The sequence below is a fragment of the Anolis sagrei genome, chromosome Y (assembly GCF_037176765.1).
Source record: "Anolis sagrei isolate rAnoSag1 chromosome Y, rAnoSag1.mat, whole genome shotgun sequence".
Taxonomy (NCBI): domain Eukaryota; kingdom Metazoa; phylum Chordata; class Lepidosauria; order Squamata; family Dactyloidae; genus Anolis; species Anolis sagrei.
In genome coordinates, this window is record NC_090035.1 from 11804458 (window position 1) to 11829139 (window position 24682).

Consider the following 24682-nt stretch of genomic DNA (forward strand, 5'->3'; position numbering starts at 1 on the left):
CAAGGATGCCATCCATCCATCTTGCCCTTGGTCGGCCCCTCTTTCTTTTACCTTCCACCTTCCCCAGCATAATTGTCTTCCCCAGGCTTTCCTGTCTCCCTCTGTGTCTGTCTATATATGAATGTTTGGCATGTATATGTGGATTGTAATCTGTCCTGAATCCTCTGCGACGTGAGAATGGCGGAGTATAAATACTGTAAACAAATAAATTGTGTAAGAACTCACCGCCAGGAAATGGCAGCAGCGATGGAGGCTGGCTTTGACACGCAAGGCGGCCGCCACGTAGACCTCCGCCAAGGTGGCCACCGAGATGGTGTTCCCGGCACATTCGGCCAAATTCACAGCGCTCAGTGCCATGTTGATGGCGGACAAGTGACCGGCCACGTGTTTCCCTGCAGGACAAAGAGAAAAAATCCAACAAGTCTGAGATGGGGGTACAAAATTGCAGTTGCATCCAGAATCTCAGAAAATTTCACATCGAGATGTTCGGAGCACATAACAGTTTCGAACCACACAATTACAATACCTTGACCCCACTTTTATTTTCAGGATTCAATGCTGAGAGCACAAGGCCCCTGCATTTGGGGCAAACACTCTGTTCATGCTCAGAGGGTGCTCCTGTTTTGATCACCTGTCATGTGCAGCTGGTGCAGCTTGTGGTAGACCAAGGCGGCATCGCAGGCGCTCTTGCGCACGTCGGCCTTGAGCTCCCGGTCGCGGAAGAAGCCCCCGGCACGTCCGGCCAGCCACCGGCCCACCCAAAGGCGCTGCAGGACGTGTCGAATCAGGTTCCACAAGAGGCTGCAGGTCAAGTCCAGGTTGGAGGTGGGCAGCGGGCGGCCGAGGGCCTTGAGCGCCATCCACAGGTTCTGTGACGCCTGGGCGAAGTCTCCCTGTGGAGGCAAAACGACAAATACGCATAAGATCTTGGAGTCTTCATGGACAACAAGTTGAACATGATACATTATTATTATTATTATTATTATTATTATTATTATTATTATTATGTTTACATTATTTTTCTCTATTATTCACTTATTATTTTATACTATTATTATTACATTTATTATTTTACTCTATTATTGGCCATGTTCTGGAGGCATTTTCTCCTGACGTTTTGCCTGCATCTATGGCAAGCATCCTCAGAGGTAGTGAGGTCTGTTGGAATTAGGAATATGGGTTTACATATCTGTGGAATGACTGGGGTGGGGCAAAGAGCTCTTCTCTGCCCGAGCTAGGTGTGAATGTTTCAACTGACCACCTTCATTAGCATTAGAAGGCCTGGCTGAGCCTGGGGGAATCTTTTGTTGAGAGGTGTTACGATGTGCCTGGTTGTTTCCTCTCTGCTGTTTTGCTGTAATTTTTTTCTCTATTATTGTTATTACAATTATTATTTTACTCTATTATTATTACATTTATTATTTTTCTCTATTATTATTATTACAGTCATTATTTTACTCTATTATTTTTGGAAGGATACGTGAGCACATTTACATTGAAGAAGGTTGGAATAATAGTTTCATCAGAGTTGGACAGTCTTATCTTAAATTACAGTTGTATGTAAATATTCAAAAACATTGAACCTCCTGATGTCCCAATTAATGTAATTTTATTGGTATCTATTTTTATTTTGAAATTTCCCAGTTGCTGCTGATTTCCCACCCTTGGCTTATACTCAAGTCCATACGTTTTCCCAGGTTTTTGTGGTAAAATTAGGTGCCTTGGCTTATATTCAGGTTGGCTTATACTTGAGTATATACGGTAACCATGACTCAAGTATAAGCTAGAGGGAGGGGCTTTTTCAGTCTTAAAAAGGGCTAAAAACCCAGCTTATACTCGAGTATATACGGTAAATATGGGAAGTAGGAATGCTGAATGCACACAATCCACTTACTCGGGCCAGGTCCAGGTCGGCTTGCTTGCGGTGCCTCCAAAAAAGGACGGAGGGCTCAGAGTGGAGCCGCGTCACCGGTTCGCCATAAATGAAGAGCCGGACGAAGGCGCCGAGGACGACAACCACATTGATGAGCCAGAAGAACATGGTGGGGAGGAGCCATTGGGACCAAGTAACGGAAACATCTAGGGACAGATGTAGACAGTGAGAGAAGGGAGTGCCATGGATGTGCGGACGGTGAAACTGGATGACAATTCTACCCCGAAATTTTGGGGTGCACCTCCCGAAGGAGTAACCTGGGTCTCCTCCATGAGGTCCATACAATATGTCCGCCCCATGCTCTCCTATGTGATGCCCACTGGGCACCAACACTGTAACGTCCTTCAGAAACCAAGCAAAATATGAATTGGCGGTGGGAATCATTTGTTGACGTTTCACCCACATCTATGGCAGGCATCCTCAGAGGTTGTGAGGTCTCTTGGAAACTAGGCAAGTGAGGTTTATATATCTGTGGAATAATGTCCAGGGTGGGAGAAAAAACTCTTGTCTGCTTAGAGCAAGTGTGAATGTTGCAATTGGCCAGCTTGATTAGCATTGAATAGCCTTGCAGCTTCAAGGCTTGGCTACTTCCTGCCTGGGGAATTCTTTGTTGGCGGGTGATTAGCTGGCTCTGATTAATTCTTGTCTGGAATTCCCCTGTTTTTTGAGTGTTGCTCTTTATTTCCTGTATTTTAGTAGTGGTAGCCAGATTTTGTTCATTTTCATTATTTCTCCCTTTCTGTTGACATTGTGCAAATGCTTGTGGATTTCAGAGGCTCCTAACATATGGGGAAAAAAAAAACCCTGAGCAAATTTTGCACAGAATAAGTACTGAATTGCAAATAGGTTTAGATAACCAAATTTGCCGGAAGAAGAAAATTACTAAAATTACTTCTGTCAGGGTGTCAACACAGAGGAGGCTCTGCCCCATGTAACAGTCAAATTAGTCTTATGGGGTGACAGGACAGGAAAAGGGTATGTCCTGATTTGGGTCGTGCTCACAAGGGAGGAAGTGGTCTTTCAAGTCCAAAAACTCACCTGGCGTCCCTTTCTCAGCCATAATACTGCGCCCAGGACCGCTGCCGCCTGAGACGTCGGTGGACGTTGTGGAGCCGGTTCCTCCCAGCAGCGAGGAGAGAGGGTTGAAAGAGAGGCAGAGGAAGACGAAAGCGCAGAGGGCCATCCGCGATCGATCCAGCATCCCCAGGCTGCCTGGAGACGATGCTTGGCTTTCCTGCTTCACCTACAAAATATCAACAACAACAGATGAAGAAGACTAAAACTTTGGTCCAGCCATGTTTGGATCCCAGCTGAACCAGAAAGGCTCGATGATTGACCCATAAACACTTAGTCCTAGCACGGGCAACACCGTCCAATGTTGTTTGGATTTTGGCCTGCATAAATAGGAGTATATAGTGTCTAGATCAGTGTTTGTCAACCTGGGGGTCGGGACCCCTGAGGGGGTCGCGAAGGGGTGTCAGAGGGGTCGCCAAAGACCATCAGAAAACACAGTATTTTCTGATGGTCATGGGGATTCCATGTGGGAAGTTTGAGCCAATTCTATCATTGGTGGAGTTCAGAATGTTGTTTGATTGTAATGAACTAAAAATCCCAGCAACTACAACTCCCAAAAGTCAAGGTCTGTTTTCCCCAGGCTCCACCAGTGTTCACATTTGCGCATATTGAGTATTTGTGCCAAGTTTGGTCCAGATCCACTATTGTGTGAGTCCACACTGCTCTCTATAGGTGAACTACAACTCCCAAGCTCAAGGTCAATACCCACCAAACCTTTCCAGTGTTTTCCGTTGGCCATGGGAGTTCTGTGTGGCGAATTAGGTTCAAACCCATCGCTGGTGGAGTTCAGAATGCTCTTTGATTATAGGTGAACTATAAATCCCAGCAACTACAACTCCCAAATTAGAAAATCAATCCTCCCACAACCCAACTAGCATTTACATGTGGATCCATTGGGTATTTGTGCCCAGTTTGGTCCAGTGAATGAAAATACATCTTGCATATCTGATATTTACATTATGATATATAACAGTAGTAAAATGGCTGTTATGAAGTAGCCACGAAAACAATGTTATGGTTGGGGGTCACCACAACATGAGGGACTGTATTAAGGGGTCACGGCACTAGGAAGGTTGAGAACCACTGGTCTAGATCCAGGGAGTCATGCTCCCCATGCTCTATTCTGCCTTGGTTAGACTACATCTTGAATACTTTGTCCAATTCTGGGCACCACAATTGAAGGGAGATGTTGACAAGCTGGAATGCGTCCAGAAGAGGGCAACTAAAATAATCAAGGGTCTGGAGAATAAGCCCTATGAGGAGCGGCTTAAAGACCTGGGCATGTTTAGCCTGAAGAAGAGAAGACTGAGAGGAGACTCTGTTCCCACCTTGGCCTCCACGCAGAAGGGACTTTCAGGCTCCGAATCGCTTCCGCTGGTGCCTCCAAAGGAGAGCGGGCTGCTGTGGGACGGGGAGCCCGCATCGGAGGGTGGTGGTGTCAGGGCGTCCATCAGCTTCACCCCCTCGGACGAGTCCTCCATCTTCCCTGGGGCTACCAGGTCTTTTAGTGACTCTGTGGCGGCAAGAGAGAACGGTGCCCAAAGGCATAAGTCCCTGGCAATATCTCAAAACTATCACACACACCGCTTCCAGAAGGGTATTATTATTATTGTTGTTGTTGTTGTTGTTATTATTATTATTATTATTATTATTATTATTATTACATATACAACAAAATTAGTACACAGCAAACAAGATCACATATCATGTCAAGTTTCCAGTTGTTTCTCTGCTTATTATTATTATTATTACTACTACTATTATTACTATTAGAAACACAACAAGATGAGTCCACAGCAGACAAGATCAATCTGCTGGCTGTTGTATTGGATCACACGTTGGACACTTCCCAAGTGTCTAGGACTGCGATGTATTGGCGTATAATGCGTGCAGATGCCAGTGGGGTGGCCTTCTGCAGCTGTCAGATGGAAATTTTGTCAGCGCTGATTGTGTTTAGGTGCAGGCCAAGGTCTTTAGGCACTGCACCCAGTGTGCCGATCACCACTGGGACCAACTTTACTGGCTTGTGCCAGAGTCTTTGCAGTTCGATCTTTAAATCCTTGTATTATTGTTGTTATTATTTGAAACACAACAAGATGAGTCCATAGCAGACACTCTGCTGGCTGTTGTATTGGATCACACATCAGACACTTCCCAAGTGTCTAGGACTGTGTGATGTATCGGTGAATAATGTGTATCAGATTGCAGTAAGGTGGCCTTCTGCAGCTGGCAGATGGTAATATTGTCAGCACCGATTGTGTTTAAGTGCAGGCCAAGGTCTTTAGGCACTGCACCCAGTGTGCCAATCACTACTGGGACCACCTTTACTGGCTTGTGCCAGAGTCTTTGCAGTTTGATCTTTACATCCTCATATCATGTTAAGTTTCCAGTTGTTTCTCTGCTTATTATTATTATTATTATTATTATTATTATTATTATTATTAGAAAGGCAACAAGATGAATCCACAGCAGACAAGATCACTCTGCTGGCTGTCGTATTGGATCACACATTGGACACTTCCCAAGTGTCTAAAACTGTGTGATGTATCAGCGAATAATGTGTGCAGATCCCAGTAAGGTGGCCATTTGCAGTTGGCAGATGGTAATTTTGTCAGCGCCGATTGTGTTTAAGTGCAGGCCAAGGTCTTTAGGCACTACACCCAGTGTGCCAATCACTACTGGGACCACCTTTACTGGCTTGTGCCAGAGTCTTTGCAGTTTGATCTTTAAATCTTCATATCGTGTCAGCTTTTCCAGTTGTTTCTCTACTTATTATTATTATTATTTGAAACACAACAAGATGAGTCCTCAGCAGAGAAGATCACTCTGCTGGCTGTCGTATTGAATCACACATCAGACACTTCCCAAGTGTCTAGGACTGTGTGATGTATCAGCAAACAATGTGTGCAGATCCCAGTAAGGTAGCCATTTGCAGCTGGCAGATGGTAATCTTGTCAGCACTGATTGTGTTTAAGTGCAGGCCAAGGTCTTTAGGCACTGCACCCAGTGTGTTGATCACCACCGGGACCACCTTGACTGGCTTGTGACAGTCTAATATAATATAGAATAGAATAGAATAATATAATATAATAATATAATATTGTAATATTAATAATAATATGATGTTGTTGTTTTGTTGTTGTTATTATTATTATTATAATTTCCAAGCTCAAAAGCAAAATTTGGGCCATTGGGGAAGAAAATAATAATAATAATAATAATAATAATAATAATAATAATATGTTGTTGTTGTTGTTGTTGTTTTGTTGTTTTTTGTTGTTGTTGTGATTATTATTATTATTATTATTATTATTTTCTTCCCCAATGGCCCAAATTTTGCTTTTGAGCTTGGAAACTATTTTTTCCCCTCGAACCGAATCTGGCATGTTTGGCCAAGGAGTTCAAAAACTTACGGTTCTTCTGGGAAGCCATCTTGAGGGCCATGTTCTCTGCCTTCAACTTCTGGTTGGCCTGCTTCAAGAACCGGATGTGGTCAATCGCCTTGCGCAAAATGGCCGACTTGTTCAGCTGTCCAGCAAGACAAAAAGCAAGAAAGTCCATTTATAGGAAGAACAGAGAAGAGAGGTGAATGGTGGAAATGAAGCAAAAGGAGGAGCAAAGAGATCAAATGGCACAGGAGACCCTGCTTGTCGACGACCCACTCTTTCAAGTCCGCTCTTTCAATCTTGTCAAATATCTGGGGGACATCGATGCGATCCAAATACAAACTCATTGAAATTGGAAATAGCACGTGCCAGCCTCCTTACCTTGGCTTCTGTGCCGACCACCAAGTCCTTGAGCTCGCAGATCTTGTCATTGATGGAGCAGCGGTAGCGCTTCTCGATGGCGTTGTGTGCCGTGCGCTTCTCGCCTTTGTTATGGCCAGACAAGGGCTTCCCCGCGGTCAAGCGGTTGATGGGCAGCTTGTCCGTATCCATCACGAGGGGCACCGTAGCCAGGATGGTGCCACCGCTCACCAGGGTCTGGAAGAAGAGGGCAAACGGAGAAGGGTTAGCCTGCCCTCTGACCCTTTGGAGCCGGAAAACGTAAACAAAGGAAGGATGTGGACCATAGAGTCATGCCGGAGACAGTAGTTCTCAACCTGTGGGTCCCCAGGTGTTTTGGCCTACAACTCCCAGACATCCCAGCCAGTTTACCAGCTGTTTTCTGAGAGTTGAAGGCCAAAACATCTGGGAACCCACAGGTTGAGAACCACTGCTCTAGGTCCTCCAGAAAAACTACAGGGTCAACACTGGCAAATGCTGACCACAGTTGCCCTGGAATACCTCGAGATTCCGACAAGGAACATATTCATTGCATCCCTCAAAGTCAAAACCAGAAATGTGGAGGGTGGACAACAACATCCAAACTCAGAAAAGTTACTTTTTAAAACTAAGGATCCCAAAATCCCACTTAATTATTTTGGAGTCGTCACTCAATAACCGGATCAGTGGATGTATATGAGCAACCGAATCTAAGCTAACCAAAAAAAGGATTCGTAACCATCTTGGTACTAATGTTGGAGAGACGTCCCTGGTCAATGGGGTCCCTGGTCAAAGGGGTCCCTGGTCAAAGGAGTCCCTGGTCAAAGGGGTCCCTGATCAATGGTGCTCCTGGTCAAAGGGGTCCCTGGTCAAAGGGGTCCCTGATCAATGGTGTCCCTGGTCAAAGGGGTCCCTGATCAATGGTGCTCCTGGTCAATGGTGCTCCTGGTCTATGGGGTCCCCGGTCAAAGGGGTCCCCGGTCAATGTGGCCCCTGGTCAAAGGGGTCCCAGGTCACAAAAAGGTTGGGAACCAATGCTTTAAAGTATGGATTTAAATCCGGCATATAACCACTATTTTCTCTCCAGCAAACTCTAGGTCCTCCAATGGTTGTTCACTGGAAGATGCCAACAGGGCTCACCTGGAGAGAGGTGGGCTGGACGGCAGTGGTGGTGGCCAAAGAGGTGATTCCGGGTCCAGCCTTGGCTCCAGAGACGGTGGTCAGCAGCAGGGAGTCGGCCTTGATGAAGTGTGGCTGCAGGAGGACCTGTGCAAAGAGAAGATGGGGGGTCAACATCACTCATTGACTGACTGTTGGAGTTCAGCCTGTGATCAGGGCACTCCTGATGTTAGGAATGACAATGCTGGTTCTAATGATGTTGGGAATGACAATGACAACTCTGTTTCTAATGATGAGGGTGCTTCAGATGCAGAGAATGACAATGGTATTCCTGTTGAAAGTGTCTTTGCCGATGAGAATGTTCCTGAAGAGTTGGGGGATGATGGGATGATCTCTGGAGGAGGGCCTGAATTACTACCAGAGAATTCCCAGGCCTTTGAGTCTGAGAAAAGCTCGGCATCTGGACCAGCTGCAGAAATTAAAGAGCCAGAAGATAGAAGGCATGTTTTCAGACAGAAAAGAACAGTTCAACAATCTCTCTCTGGTGCTCAGCCAGGTTGAGAGAGAAATTGGTAACAGAGTCTAGGCTGACAAGAAACACGTTTCTGGAAGGAATTTAGAGTAGATTAGGGGATAAAAGTGCCAAGTACAGAATCTGTGGTCAGACGAAGCAATGTTGGAACTGGATCAAGACATAGTGACGAACCTTGCAGTCTTGCCTTAGAAAGATTCAAGCTACACCTTGTTTGATTTTATGAACTGGAGTTTTACCTTGGAAGTTTCTGTGTGGGGTTTTCATGTACTTTGATGGATTTATTTCCTGGATTATTTGTTTCTGCTTATCTTTCTACCTACTTGGATTTACCTATTTCTTTGGAGTGTTTTTACTGCTAATGCTTTTAAAATTACCTACACTAAACTGCTTGAATTTTGACTCTGCTGTGTGGTGTTTTTAAGTCAGAGGGCTTCTTCCTGGCCTGGAGTGTAACACTGACCAAGTTGACCAGCAAACCATGTTGTCCTCTCCCAGCTGGCCTCACTCACCGGGACTTGCTGGATCTGAGGCTGCATAGCTTGGATTTACCTATTTCTTTGGAGTGTTTTTACTGCTAATGCTTTTTAAATTACCTACAATAAACTGTTTACATTTTGATTCAGCTGTGTGGTGTTTTTAAGTCAGAGGGCGTCTTCCTGGCCTGGAGTGTAACACTGACCAAGTTGACCAGCAAACCATGTTGTCCTCTCCCAGCTGGCCTCACTCACCGGGACTTGCTGGATCTGAGGCTGGATAACTTGGATTTACCTATTTCTTTGGAGTGTTTTTACTGCGAATGCTTTTTAAATACCTACACTAAATAGCTTGCATTTTGACTCAGCTCTGTGGTGTTTTTAAGTCAGAGGGCTTCTTCCTGGCCTGGAGTGTAACGCTGACTATGTTGTTGTAGTTCAGCGTGATGGTAACGTTACTACTACTGGTAGAAGGGAGAAGAGGTCTGTGCAGGTGTTAGAGGAGGAACAGCAGTGAAAGCGGATTAGGGAGATAATCATGGCCCCAAGTGATTCTGAGACGTTTGAGGGCTTCTCCGATTGTGAAATGGGGGATGGTGAGGAGAGTAGGGGAGTAAAGCGGGCTACTCGCAATCAAGAGTCTGACGAGGCGCTTCAGAGGAAGTGCATCCGGGAAATACTTAGTGCTCCTACAGAGGACTAGCATTTCATGGGGTTTGAAAGGAGTGATGGGTCTGGGAGTGATATGGGAGAGGAGGATGAGCTGGATTGGACCCGTGTTCAAGAGATTAGGGACATCTGTAACCAACCCACCTCCAGTGATGAATTTGAGGGGTTCACAGGCGATTGGCAACCGGGGAGCACTTGGCAAGACCTAAGTCTTGACAGACGCTGGCAGAGGTGGAGAGATGGGCGCTCGGGTTCAGCTGCGGGGATGGAGGCAGCTGTGATGAGTGATGAGGAAAGGGTGGGGAGCTCATCATCCTCTAATGAGGAGCTTTAGGATAAAAGTGGGTTTTGGTTGTATGGCTCTTTGCAGAAGGCAAAGTGTCTCTTTTGGGATGTGAATCTTTGTTAGTGCCAACTCTCGAGCTTGGGTCCTTGGACTACAGATTCCTGTGTTGCTGTGTTCCTGTCCTCCTGTGTTCCCGTGTTTACCTTCACTCAACGGCTTGACTACGGACAGGTTTGATCAATGCTTTTATCTCTTGGACTTCTCTATTGCTAACTTCATGTTTGAACCTTGCATCGTTCTGGGACTACGTGTTCTTTTCTCCTGTGACTGTGTTTTTGAATTGTGTGAACTTTCAAGCAGATTGCTGAACTTTTCTGTTAAACCGGATTAAACAGCGATATAATCCGAGTTATATTTTTGTTGCTGGTATCGCTTCGTTTTTGATGCCAAATTACTGCCTTAGTTCACTGCACTGAAGTTAAGTGCTTTAAAAGACTCTTTTTGTGTAATAAAGCTGTGTTTGAACCTTCTACCTTGTGTTTGGCTCTACTTAAGGCTTCTGGGTCTTGACATATGTTGACCAGCAAACCATGTTGTCCTCTCCTAGCTGGCCTCACTCACCGGGACTTGCTGGATCTGAGGCTGGATAACTTGGATTTACCTATTTCTTTGGAGTGTTTTTACTGCTAATGCTTTTTAAATTACCTACACTAAACTGCTTGCATTTTACTCCGCTGTGGGGTGTTTTTAAATCAGAGGGCTTCTTTCTGGCCTGGAGTGTAACACTGACTATGTTGACCAGCAAACCATGTTGTCCTCTCCCAGCTGGCCTCACTTGCTGGATCTGAGGCTGGATAACTTGGATTTACCTATTTCTTTGGAGTGTTTTTACTGCTAATGCTTTTTAAATTACCTACACTAAACTGCTTGCATTTTACTCCGCTGTGGGGTGTTTTTAAATCAGAGGGCTTCTTTCTGGCCTGGAGTGTAACACTGACTATGTTGACCAGCAAACCATGTTGTCCTCTCCCAGCTGGCCTCACTCACCAGGACTTGCTGGATCTGAGGCTGGATAACTTGGATTTACCTATTTCTTTGGAGTGTTTTTACTGCCAATGCTTTATAAATTACCTACACTAAACTGCTTGCATTTCGATTCCGCTGTGTGGTGTTTCTAAGTCAGAGGGCTTCTTCCTGGCCTAGAGTGCAACACTGACCATGCTGACCAGCAAACTATGTTGTCCTCTCCCAGCTGGCCTCATTCACCGGGACTTGCTGGATCTGAGGCTGGATAACTTGGATTTACCTATTTCTTTGGAGTGTTTTTACTGCTAATGCTTTTTAAATTACCTACACTAAACTGCTTGCATTTTACTCTGCTGTGGGGTGTTTTTAAATCAAGAGGGCTTCTTTCTGGCCTGGAGTGTAACACTATGTTGACCAGCAAACCATGTTGTCCTCTCCCAGCTGGCCTCACTCACCAGGACTTGCTGGATCTGAGGCTGGGTAACTTGGATTTACCTATTTCTTTGGAGTGGTTTTACTGCTAATACTTTATAAATTACCTACACTAAACTGCTTGCATTTTGACTCAGCTGTGTGGTGTTTTTAAGTCAGAGGGCTCCTTCCTGGCCTGGAGTGTAACAGCAAACCATGTTGTCCTCTCCCAGCTGGCCTCACTCACCGGGACTTGCTGGATCTGAGGGTGGATAACTTGGATTTACCTATTTCTCTGGAGTGGTTTTACTGCTAATGCTTTATAAATTACCTACACTAAACTGCTTGCATTTTGACTCAGCTGTGTGGTGTTTTTAAGTCAGAGGGCTTCTTGGAGTGCAACACTGGTCAAACCATGTTGTCCTCTCCCAGCTGGCCTCACTCACCGGGACTTGCTGGATCTGAGGCTGGATAACTTGGGAGGCGGTAGGGGCCAGGAGTTGTTGGGGGGCGATGTTCTGGAGCGGCGTTTGCATGGCCACGGTGGGGGGCGGGCGAGCAGGAGCCGGGACAGAGGCCGGAGGGGGCGGAGGAGGCCCTCCTGACTGCGGGGCTGAAAGAGACCAAGAAGAGCATAAGAGAGGTACTGCAATGCGTCTACACCAGATATGGCCCACTTTGGCCCTCCAAGTGTTTTGGACTTCAACTCCCACAATACCTATGCTATTGGGAATTGTTGAAGTCCAAAACACCTGGAGGGCCAAAGTTTGACCATGTGTCCATATAAACGATCTTCCGAGATACCTTTCTGCCTCGGGAAGCCCGTCAAGGGTTGCCCGGCGAAGTGGTCCTGGGGGGCCGGAACCAAATGTGGGGCTGCACTCCTGACTGTAGGGAGCTGGGCCAGGGCCGGAGCGGGCGCCGGAGCCGCGGGTTCCTCCTTGATGTCCATCGGAGCCTGGTCAGCGTTCGGCCCAGCGTTTGGGGTCAGAGGGAAGCTCCCTGGGGCCTGCGATGGAAGCGGGAACAAGCTGGCGGAAGGTGGGTTGCTTGACCCTGGATAAGTGCTGAAGAGGCTGGGCCCGTGGGGGTTCGGTTCCGGAGGGGCGTTTCTGCAGAACGGACCATCGAACAAACCAGGAAAATCCCCATCTTCCGTCGTGATCAATTGCAGCATATCTGGGGGAAAGGGCAAAGAAGAATCCCATTATATCTTGTTCCTATGAGGCTTCGAGTTGAGCCTATTATGGAAGGATTAATTGACTGGTTGAATAATTACACTATGTAACTTGATGTTTGTTTATTTATTTATTATTTAGCAATTTTGTATACTGGTCTTCTCCCCTCTATCGGTGGACTCGGGCCGGTTTCCAAAATCACAAAATAATCATTAAAAACATCATGTAACATATTCAATTAAAATGTTATAACAGCAAATTGCAATCACATAATAACAATGGTCAGTCGTCATAGTGAATTCGTTGTCCATCATTCATCGTCATCTATCCGATCACAGAAATATTGATTCGCTCGTCGAAAGCCAAACCCCATAGCCAGGTTTTCACCCGTTTTCTAAACGACAGAATGGAGGGGGCAGCTCTGATCTCCAGTGGGAGAGAGTTCCAGAGTCGAGGGGCCACCACCGAGAAGGCCCTGTCCCTCGTCCCCACCAGACGCGCCTGTTCCTGGGTTATAAATGTTAGGTCCTAATTGGTTCTTATCATGGAAAAGGTTGATTAATATGTGAAAACTTTGTTTTTGTGGGATGGACATCCTGCAGCAGCACATTTTGCTCTAGTTTTTCAATGACGATCTTTGTTGTGTACCAATCTTGTTGTGTTTCAAATAAATAATAATAATAATAATAATAATAATAATAATACTGCTTTCGTCTCTGCCAATTCCAGTAACAGAGTCTACTGTATTAAATCATTATGGATTGCCCACGTGGTCTCTTCCAACCCTATGATTCTACGATTCTATCATCATCATCATCATCCTACTTTTATTTCTGCCAGAACTCTGAGTTCCAGTGATTATTTTTAATTATTTTTAATTGTTATTAATAAAAATAATTAAAAATAATTAAAATAATAATTAAAATAATAATTTTAATAATAATAATAATAATAATAATAATAATAATAATAAATCACACAGTCCTAGACGCTTGGGAAGTGTTCAACTTGTGATTTTGTGATACAAAATCCAGCATATAGATCTCGTTTGCTGTGACATACTGTACTTTTGTAAAATAATAAATGTAGTAATAATAGGGTAAAATACTGTAAATGTAATAATCAGAATAATAATAATAATAATAATAAATAGATTAAAATAATAAATGTAATAATAATAATAGGTTAAAATACTGTAAATGTAGTAATAATAATAGTAATAAGAAATATATTAAAATAATAAATGTAATAATAATAATAATAATAATAGGGTAAAATACTGTAAATGTAATAATAATAATAATAATAATAATAATAGAGCAAAATAATAAATAGAATAATAGAGCAAAATAATGTAAATATAATAATAAGTCGAGGGGAGCTTTTTCAGCCTAAAAAAGGGGCTGAAAAACTAGGCTTATACTCGAGTATATACAGTACTTTTCCCCAAACTACAAATCCCAAAAAGGAGTTATAGCAATTAAACTGCTATCAAACTGCTAAATTATGATGATGATTATGATTTGTTGACAGCAGGAATTGTGTGCATCCTCCAAATGTGGGTGGACTACAACTCCCAGCATCTGTCAGCACTGGCTAGGGGATGCTGGGATTTGCAATCCCGGCTTTGCAATCGTGCATTTCCCATTTCACAAAAGCAAAGCAGTGTGTTTCGACATAGAAAAGCAGCCAAGGCCTTCTGGAGATGCCTTAAGAGCATGCAGAACCTGGCTCTGATATCCTGAGTGTGTGTCTTTGGACAAGCTGGGGCTCCATTGTGCAATAAATATGTGCCTATGCTTACTTGGAGGACTCTCCCCTCCCTCCGGAATGAGGGTGGAATTGTGAATCACTGGATTTAGCATGAGGTGATCCCCGCCGGCCAATCAGGAGCCGCCGCTCGGCCTCCAAGGTGAATGAATGGCGCTGGGGTTACTATAGGGCATCCCAGGTTAACCCTTTCCTCACCTCCAGAAGCCAGGCGGGGTTACTCCAGGTCAAATGCAAGGGCTTTGCTCCTTCAGGCCTGGAAAAAAAGGTTACCTTTCCAACCCCATGACTGGGTTGTTGTAGGTTTTTTCAGGCTATATGGCCATGATCTAGAGGCATTCTCTCCTGACGTTTCACCTGCATCTATGGCAAGCATCCTCAGAGGTAGTGAGGACGCTTGCCATAGATGCAGGCGAAATGTCAGGAGAGAATGCCTCTAGACCATGGCCATATAGCCCAAAAAAACCCTACAACAACCCAGTGATTCCGGCCATGAAAGCCTTCGACAATACAATCCCATGACTGTTTTGGCCCCATATAAGCTGCTCCAAGTCCCCGTTGGGGGGAGATGGTGGCGGGGTATAAATAAAGTTTATTATTATTATTATTGACTTTGAGATCTTCCGGGGAGACCCTGCTCTTGATCCCGCCTGCTTCTCAGGCTCGGCTGGTGGGGACGAGAGATAGGGCCTTCTCGGTGGTGGCTCCTCGGCTGTGGAACGCCCTTCCTACGGACATTAGACTAGCACCATCTCTAATGGTATTCCGCAAAAAGGTGAAGACCTGGCTGTTTGAACAGGCGTTCGAATAATTAGTGCAATGATTGGTTAATGAACACTGGAATGGATCAATGGATGACAAATCTGGTACATGTTTTTGATGACGAGACGACAGTGAATGGGTCGTGTAATGTGTAATGTGTTAGGTTGTTAACTGTTTCTATACTGTAGCACTGAATTTTTGCTGTTCGTATTTGTTGTGAACCGCTGTGAGTCGCCTTTGGGCTGAGAACAGCGGTATATAAGTAAGGTAAATAAATAAATAAATAAATAAATATTATTATTATTATTATTTAATGATCAGGGCTACTCAACTTGTATCAGAACAGAATTGGAAGGTTCATTTTCAATTTTGAATTTATTTTGCCCAGAATGGCATTGGCCTTTGTTGCTGCAGCTGAACATAGTGGGGACATTACTCCAATCTATTCAGGCCTGGCAGACTGCAGATGGGGAAGGGCATTTTCATCATCATCATTATCACCATTATTATTATTATTATTTACTTATTATTTTATTTATTTACTTTACTTGTATACCGCAGTTTCTCAGCCTACCGGCGACTCAACGCGGTTTACAACAAGGATAAAATCAATCAACGATATACAATTTAAAACCACAAGAGCACAATATACAATATTACACAACAGTAACAACACAATGCATCTCATAACTAGAGTCGTGATCCAAATTCGTCGTCCATATTTCCATTCCTGTAATCGTCACATTCATATTATTATTATCATCACCATTATTATTATTATTTACTTACTTACTTATTTATATCCCGCTTTATCTCACCATACGGAGACTCAAAGCGGCTCCCCATCGAAAACATTACAACTTCAAATCATAGAATCAAAGAGTTGGAAGAGACCTCATGGGCCATCCAGTCCAACCCCATTCTGCCAAGAAGCAGGAATGTTGCATTCAAATCACCCCTGACAGATGGCCATCCAGCCTCTGTTTAAAAGCTTAAAAGTTTAAAAGAAGGAGCCTCCACCACACTCCAGGGCAGAGAGTTCCACTGCTGAACAGCTCTCACAGTCAGGAAGTTCTTCCTCATGTTCAGATGGAATCTCCTCTCTTGTAATTTGAAGCCATTGTTCCATTGCGTCCTAGTCTCCAGGGAAGCAGAAAACAAGCTTGCTCCCTCCTCCCTGTGGCTTCCTCTCACATATTTATACATGGCTATCATATCTCCTCTCGTCTCTTCTTCAGGCTAAACATGCCCAGCTCCTTAAGCCGCTCCTCATAGGGCTTGTTCTCCAGACCCTTGATCATTTTAGTCGCCCTCCTCTGGACACATTCCAGCTTGTCAATATCTCTCTTGAATTGTGGTGCCCAGAATTGGACACAATATTCCAGGTGTGGTCTAACCAGAGCAGAATAGAGGGGTAGCATGACTTCCCTGGATCTAGACACTATAATCCTATTGATGCAGGCCAAAATCCCATTGGCTTATTATTATCATTATTTATTGATTTATTGATTTATATCCCACTTTATCTCTCCATATAGACAGTTTCACTGTTCTAATCTATTCAGGCCTGGCAGACTGTAGATGGGGAAGGACATTTTCATCATCATCATTATCACCATCATCATGATCTTATTATTATTATCATTATTATTATTAATAATAATAATTATTATTATTTATTTATGTATTTATATCCCACTTTATCACACCATATGGAGACTCAAAGCAGCTTACCACCAAAAATATTACAACTTCAAATATACAATAATAAAACAGCATCAAAAACATTACAACTTAAAATATGCAAATATAAAAAAATAAAACATTATATCGTTTATTATTATATATAATATGAAAATATACAATAATAAAACAGTATAATGCTAAATATTATTATATATGATATGACAAATACAATAATAAACAGTATATCGTTAAAATTACAGTATATCGTTAAACAGTATATCATTAAAATTACAACAGCAAAACAGCAGAGAGGAAACAACCAGGCACATCTTAACACCTCTCAACAAAAGATTCCCCCAGGCTCAGCCAGGCCTTTCAATGCTAATGAATGTGGTCAGTTAAAACATTCACACCTAGCTCCTGCAGAGAAGAGCTCTTTGCCCCACCCCAGTCATTCCACAGATATATAAACCCATTGTCCTATTTCCAACAGACCTTACTTCCTCTGAGCATGCTTGCCATAGATGCAGGCGAAACATCAGGAGAAAATGCCTCTAGAACATGGCCATATAGCCCGAAAAAACCCACAAGAACCTAGTGATTCCAGCCATGAAAGCCTTCGACAGTATATCGTTAAATATTATTATCTATGTTATGCAAATATACAATAATAAAACAGTATATTGTTAAATATTATGATATATGATATGTAAATATACAATAACAAAACAGTACATCGTTATATAGTATTATATACCATCAGTAAACATATTTAATATATTAGTATTACCATATTGCAATATTATTATATATTATTATATTGTATTATTAGTATTATATTGTATTAGACTATAATATTATTATCAACATTATATGTATTACAATATTAGGATTAGTATATTAGGATTATATATTACTATATTGTACTATGCCACTATACTGCAATATTATTAGCAATATTGCATGTAATATACAATATACAATTATTATATTATTATATTCTAAGGTAAAGGTTTCCCCTTGACATTAAATCTAATCGTGTCCAACTCTGGGGGTTGGTGCTCATCTCCATTTCTAAGCCAAAGAGCCGGCGTTGTCCATAGACGCCTCCAAGGTCATGTGGCCAGCATGATTGCATGGAGCGCCTTACCTTCCCATTGGAGCAGTACCTATTCATCTACTCACATTTGCATGTTTTCGAACTGCTACATTGGCAGAAGCTGGGGCTAGCAGCAGGAGCTCACCCCGCTCCCTGGATTCGAACCTGTGACCTTTCGATCAGCAACCTCACCAGCTCAGTGGTTTAACCCACTGCACCACTGGGGGCTCCTAATCTATGTATATACAATATATTATATTATTAGCCTAGCACAAGATTAGTATAATATATTACTATATTGTATTGTGCCACTATACTGCACTATTATTGGTAATATTACATGTAATATATAAAATACAATTATATTATTATTATATATTATTATATATTATCGGTAAACATATGCAATATATTAGTATTACCATATTACAATATTATTGTATATTATTATACAGGGTTAGTCAAAATGAATAGGCCAATTCGGGTAAAATTAATTTTCTTATTGGCCTATTCATTTTGACTAACCCTGTATTGTATTATTAGTATTATATTGTATTACACTATAATGTTATTATCAATATTATATGTATTACAATATAATATTTATATAGTATTACATATTATCGGTAAACATATTTAATATATTAGTATTACCATATTAAAATATTATTATATATTATTATATTGTATTATTAGTATTATATTGCATTGCACTATAATGTTATTATCAATATTATATGTATTACAATATAATATTGATAATAATATTATATAATATATAGTATATAATATATTGCTTTTTCCTCCAAAGCAGACTCAAAACAGTGAACAGGTGAAAAAGCAACAGAATATACAACTTAAAAGTTTTTGACTGTGAATATTAAAATAGTACTAAAGCTAGCACTGTTTGAAAACTGACAATTAAAAACATTAAAAGCAATTGGAAATACACAAAATGTCACACACATTACACTAAATCTATCCTGGTCTTGCAGGCTGCAGATGGGGAAGGATATTGTTGTTGTTGTTGTTGTTATTATTATTATTATTATTACTATTTCACTTCCCAGTTGGATTAGGCAAAATCAAACAGCCTCCTCTAACCTCTTCCTTCTTAACCTTTTATGACATCTTTGGTTCATTTACATTGTAGAAAGAATGCAATTTGACACCACTTCAAACTGCCATAGCTTAATGCGATCATATCCTGGGAGTTGTAGTTTTGCAAGGTCTGCAGCCTTCTCTGTAGGACAAACTACAATACCCAGGATCCCATAATAGGGAGCCAGGGCCGTTCAAGCGGTGCCAAACTGCATCAATGCTAAAGTGTCAATGGACTCTAATTCTCAGATATTGATTAAGAGATGGACGCAGGGTAGAAACAGAACAACAACAACAACACAAAGTATGGATTGTCGATGCTGCAATCCCAGGCGACAGCAAAATTGACAAGAAGCATGATATGAGGGTTTAAAGATTGAACTGCAAAGACACTGGCACAAGCCAGTCAAGGGGGTCCCAATGGTGATTGGCACACTGGGCGCAGTGCCTAAAGACCTTGGCCTGGACTTAAAAACAATAGGCATTGACAAATTGTCAGCTGCAAAAGGCCACCCTACTTGGATCTGTACACATTGTTCACACATATATCATACAGTCGTAGACACTTGGGAAGGATCCGAGGTGTGATCGAATACAGAAACCAGCATAGTGATCTTGTTGTATATAATAATAATAATAATAATAATAATAATAATAATAATAAGGTCTGCAGCCTTCTCTGTAGGGCAAACTACAACACCCAGGATCCCATAATAGGGAACCAGGGCCGTTCAAGCGGTGCCAAACTGCATTGATGCTACAGTGTCGATGCACTCTAATTCTCAGATATTGATTAAGAGATGGACGCAGGGTAGAAACAGAATAACAACAACAACAACAACACAAAGTATGGATTGTTGATGTTGCAATCCCAGCAGAATTGACAAGAAGCAACTCGAAAAGCTGACATGATACGAGGATTTAAAGATCGAACTGCAAAGACTCTGTGACAAGTCAATGGTGATTGGCACACTGGGCGCAGTGCCTAAAGACCTTGGCCTGGACTTAAAAACAATAGGCATTGACAAATTGTCAGCTGCAAAAGGCCACCCTACTTGGATCTGTACACATTGTTCACACATATATCATACAGTCGTAGACACTTGGGAAGGATCCGAGGTGTGATCGAATACAGAAACCAGCATAGTGATCTTGTTGTATATAATAATAATAATAATAATAATAATAATAATAATAATAAGGTCTGCAGCCTTCTCTGTAGGGCAAACTACAACACCCAGGATCCCATAATAGGGAACCAGGGCCGTTCAAGCGGTGCCAAACTGCATTGATGCTACAGTGTCGATGCACTCTAATTCTCAGATATTGATTAAGAGATGGACGCAGGGTAGAAACAGAATAACAACAACAACAACAACACAAAGTATGGATTGTTGATGTTGCAATCCCAGCAGAATTGACAAGAAGCAACTCGAAAAGCTGACATGATACGAGGATTTAAAGATCGAACTGCAAAGACTCTGTGACAAGTCAATGGTGATTGGCACACTGGGCGAAGTGCCTAAAGACCTTGGCCTGGACTTAAAAACAATCAGCACTGACAAATTGCCATCTGTCAGCTGCAAAAGGCCACCCTACTTGGATTCCTTATTAACCTTTTATGACATCTTTGGTTCATTTACATTGTAGAAAGCATGCAGTTTGACACCACTTCGAATTGCCATGGCTTAAACCAATCGCATCCTGAGAGTTGTAGTTTTGCAAGGTCTGCAGCCTTCTCTGTAGGGCAAACTACAACACCCAGGATCCCATAATAGGGAGCCAGGGCCGTTCAAGCGGTGCCAAACTGCATCGAAGCTACAGTGTCGATGCACTCTAATTCTCAGATATTGATTAAGAGATGGACACAGGGTAGAAACAGAATAACAACAACAACACAAAGTATGGATTGTCGATGTTGCAATCATAGGCGACAGCAAAATTGTCAAGAAACATGATATGAGGGTTTAAAGATTGAACTGCAAAGACACTGGCACAAGCCAGTCAAGGGGGTCCCAATGGTGATTGGCACACTGAGCGCAGTGCCTAAAGACCTTGGCCTGGACTTAAAAACAATCGGCACTGACAAATTGCCATCTGACAGCTGCAAAAGGCCACCCTACTTGTTCACACATATATCATACAGTCGTAGACACTTGGGAAGGGTCCGAGGTGTGATCGAATAAAAAAGCCAGCATAGTGATCTTGTTGTATATAATAATAATAATAATAATAATAATAATAATAATAATAATAGTTTGAAGGAACTGGAATAAAATGACCCAAATGAAACTGCATCAATGCTAAAGTGTCAATGGACTCTAATTCTCAGATATTGATTAAGAGATGGATGCAGGGTAGAAACAGAATAACAACAACAACAACACAAAGTATGGATTGTTGATGTTGCATTCCCAGGCGACAGCAGAATTGACGAGAAGCAACTCAAAAAGCTTACATGATATGAGGATTTAAAGATCGAACTGCAAAGACTCTGTGACAAGCCAATGGTGATTGGCACACTGGGCGCAGTGCCTAAAGACCTTGGCCTGGACTTAAAAACAATCGGCACTGACAAATTGCCATCTGTCAGCTGCAAAAGGCCACCCTACTTGGATTCCTTATTAACCTTTTATGACATCTTTGGTTCATTTACATTGTAGAAAGCATGCAATTTGACACCACTTCGAACTGCCATGGCTTAACGCGATCGCATCCTGGGAGTTGTAGTTTTGCAAGGTCTGCAGCCTTCTCTGTAGGGCAAACTACAACACCCAGGATCCCATAATAGGGAGCCAGGGCCGTTCAATTGGTGCCAAACTGCATTGATGCTACAGTGTCGATGCACTCTAATTCTCAGATATTGATTAAGAGATGGACGCAGGGTAGAAACAGAATAATAACAACACAAAGTATGGATCATTGATGTTGCAATCCCAGGTGACAGCAAAATTGACAAGAAACATGATATGAGGGTTTAAAGATTGAACTGCAAAGACACTGACACAAGCCAGTCAAGGGGGTCCCAATGGTTATTGGCACACTGGGCGCAGTGCCTAAAGACCTTGGCCTGGACTTAAAAACAATTGGGACTGACAAATTGCCATCTGACCGCTGCAAAAGGCCACCCTACTTGTTCACACATATATCATACAGTCGTAGACACTCAGGAAGGGTCTGAGGTGAGATCGAATACAAAAACCAGCATAGTGATCTTGTTGTATATAATAATAATAATAATTATAATAATAATAATAATAATAATAATAATTTGAAGGAACTGGAATAAAATGACCCAAATGAAACTGCATCAATGCTAAAGTGTCAATGGACTCTAATTCTCAGATATTGATTAAGAGATGGACGCAGGGTAGAAACAGAATAACAACAACAACAATAACACAAAGTATGGATTGTTGATGTTGCAATCCCAGCAGAATTGACAAGAAGCAACTCGAAAAGCTTACATGATACGAGGATTTAAAGATCGAACTGCAAAGACTCTGTGACAAGCCAATGGTGATTGGCACACTGGGCGCAGTGCCTAAAGACCTTGGCCTGGACTTAAAAACAATCGGCACTGACAAATTGCCATCTGTCATCTGCAAAAGTCTACCCTAATTGTATCTGCACGCATTGTTCGCACATATATCATACAGTCGTAGACACTTGGGAAGGCTCTGAAGTGTGATCCAATACAAAAACCAACATAGTGATCTTGTTGTATATAATAATAATAATAATAATAATAATAATAATTTGAAGGAACTGGAATAAAATGACCCAAATGAAACTGCATCAATGCTAAAGTGTCAATGGACTCTAATTCTCAGATATTGATTAAGAGATGGATGCAGGGTAGAAACAGAATAACAACAACAACAACACAAAGTATGGATTGTTGATGTTGCATTCCCAGGCGACAGCAGAATTGACGAGAAGCAACTCAAAAAGCTTACATGATACGAGGATTTAAAGATCGAACTGCAAAGACTCTGTGACAAGCCAATGGTGATTGGCACACTGGGCGCAGTGCCGAAAGACCTTGGCCTGGACTTAAAAACAATCGGCGCTGACAAATTGCCATCTGTCAGCTGCAAAAGGCCACCCTACTTGGATTCCTTATTAACCTTTTATGACATCTTTGGTTCATTTATATTGTAGAAAGAATGCAATTTGACACCACTTCAAATTGCCATAGCTTAATGCGATCATATCCTGGGAGTTGTAGTTTTGCAAGGTCTGCAGCCTTCTCTGTAGGGCAAACTACAACACCCAGGATCCCATAATAGGGAGTCAGTGCCGTTCAAGCGGTGCCAAACTGCATCGAAGCTACAGTGTCAATGAACGCTAATTCTCAGATATTGATTAAGAGATGGACGCAGGGTAGAAACAGAACAACAACAACAACAACAACACAAAGTATGGATTGTTGATGTTGCAATTCCAGGCGACAGCAAAATTGACAAGAAGCATGATATGAGGTTTTAAAGATTGAACTGCAAAGACTCTCGCACAAGCCAGTCAAGGGGGTCCCAATGGTGATTGGCACACTGGGTGCAGTGCCTAAAGACCTTGGCCTGGACTTAAAAACAATCGGCACTGACAAATTGCCATCTGACAGCTGCAAAAGGCCACCCTACTTGTTCACACATGTATCATACAGTCGTAGACACTCAGGAAGGGTCTGAGGTGAGATCGAATACAAAAACCAGCATAGTGATCTTGTTGTATATAATAATAATAATAATAATAATAATAATAATAATAATAATTTGAAGGAACTGGAAAATAATGACCCAAATGAAAGGGGATAAAAATACAACCCTGGACTAACTCAGACACAAAAGAGACGCAACGGCACCCAAACATGGCATCTGCCAGTCGCAGAGTGTCTGCCCTATGTCCCTTTCTCCTCTGCCCCATTTTCCAAATCAGGATTGGCTCTTTGCCCTGGGTCAACGTCTCCGCCAGGAGTATGACTCCAAGTTACCCCAGAAGGTAAATATATTCAAAGGTGTGTTTGTCTTTCAGATGACAACTTTGGGCAGCCTTCCCTTGGGTGACAAATCAAGGCCATACGGCTGACTCTTGATCTCCGGTGCTAAGCAGGGTCGGCCTTGGTTGGGAATTGGGTGGGAGTCCACCCAGAAAGCAAAGGGATGCGTGGAGCACACTCCCTATTTGGAATGATTTTGCACACTTTTTGTGTGTGCGTTACATCAATGGAAAGCAGAGATGGAACCCATTTTGGCGTGTCTCAGATACAGGTCCAGCAGTATATAATTAGCATTATTAATATTAGTATTTGCATAATTTAAATCTGCATTTTCGCCCGTGTGCATTTGTTCTATGCATTTTAACAGTGTTTTGCATTTGGTCTCTGTTGTAATCCTGCTGCGCTCTGCCTCCAGTCGTAAGCATAGCCAGGCAATTATTATTAACTATCATTATCTATGTAAATAAAAATGTAATGTTCGTTTGTGGGATTAACATAACTTAAAAACCACTGAATGAATTGACACCAAATTTGGATACAATGCACCTCTCAGGCCAGCGAGTGACCATCACTCATACAAACACAGAAAAACACAACAGAAGGGACTTAAAACCCCCCAAAACCCCAAAAAATTACAACGCATGTACAAAATCACATATATATACACAAACGCACACATATATACACATATATGCATACACACACACACAAAACACATACACAGAAAGGGGGAAGGAAAGAAGGAGAGAAGGAAGGAAAGAAAGAAGGGTAGAGAAGGAAGGAAGGAGACAACGTGG

General features: G+C 42.3%; 1 protein-coding gene across 1 annotated transcript in view; it reads right to left on the reverse strand.

The window, feature by feature from the left end:
• Positions 1-24682, reverse strand: part of LOC132781566 (sterol regulatory element-binding protein 1-like) — a 49926-nt gene that overhangs the window by 19356 nt on the left and 5888 nt on the right. Inside the window, exons 2-11 of the mRNA XM_067461771.1 lie at positions 12095-12469; positions 11737-11903; positions 7912-8037; positions 6775-6990; positions 6421-6535; positions 4336-4520; positions 2972-3176; positions 1895-2079; positions 632-893; positions 226-392 (exon numbers count right to left, since the gene is read on the reverse strand). Coding sequence (XP_067317872.1) covers positions 226-392; positions 632-893; positions 1895-2079; positions 2972-3176; positions 4336-4520; positions 6421-6535; positions 6775-6990; positions 7912-8037; positions 11737-11903; positions 12095-12469 — 2003 coding nt within the window. The remainder of the gene's footprint in view (positions 1-225; positions 393-631; positions 894-1894; positions 2080-2971; positions 3177-4335; positions 4521-6420; positions 6536-6774; positions 6991-7911; positions 8038-11736; positions 11904-12094; positions 12470-24682) is intronic.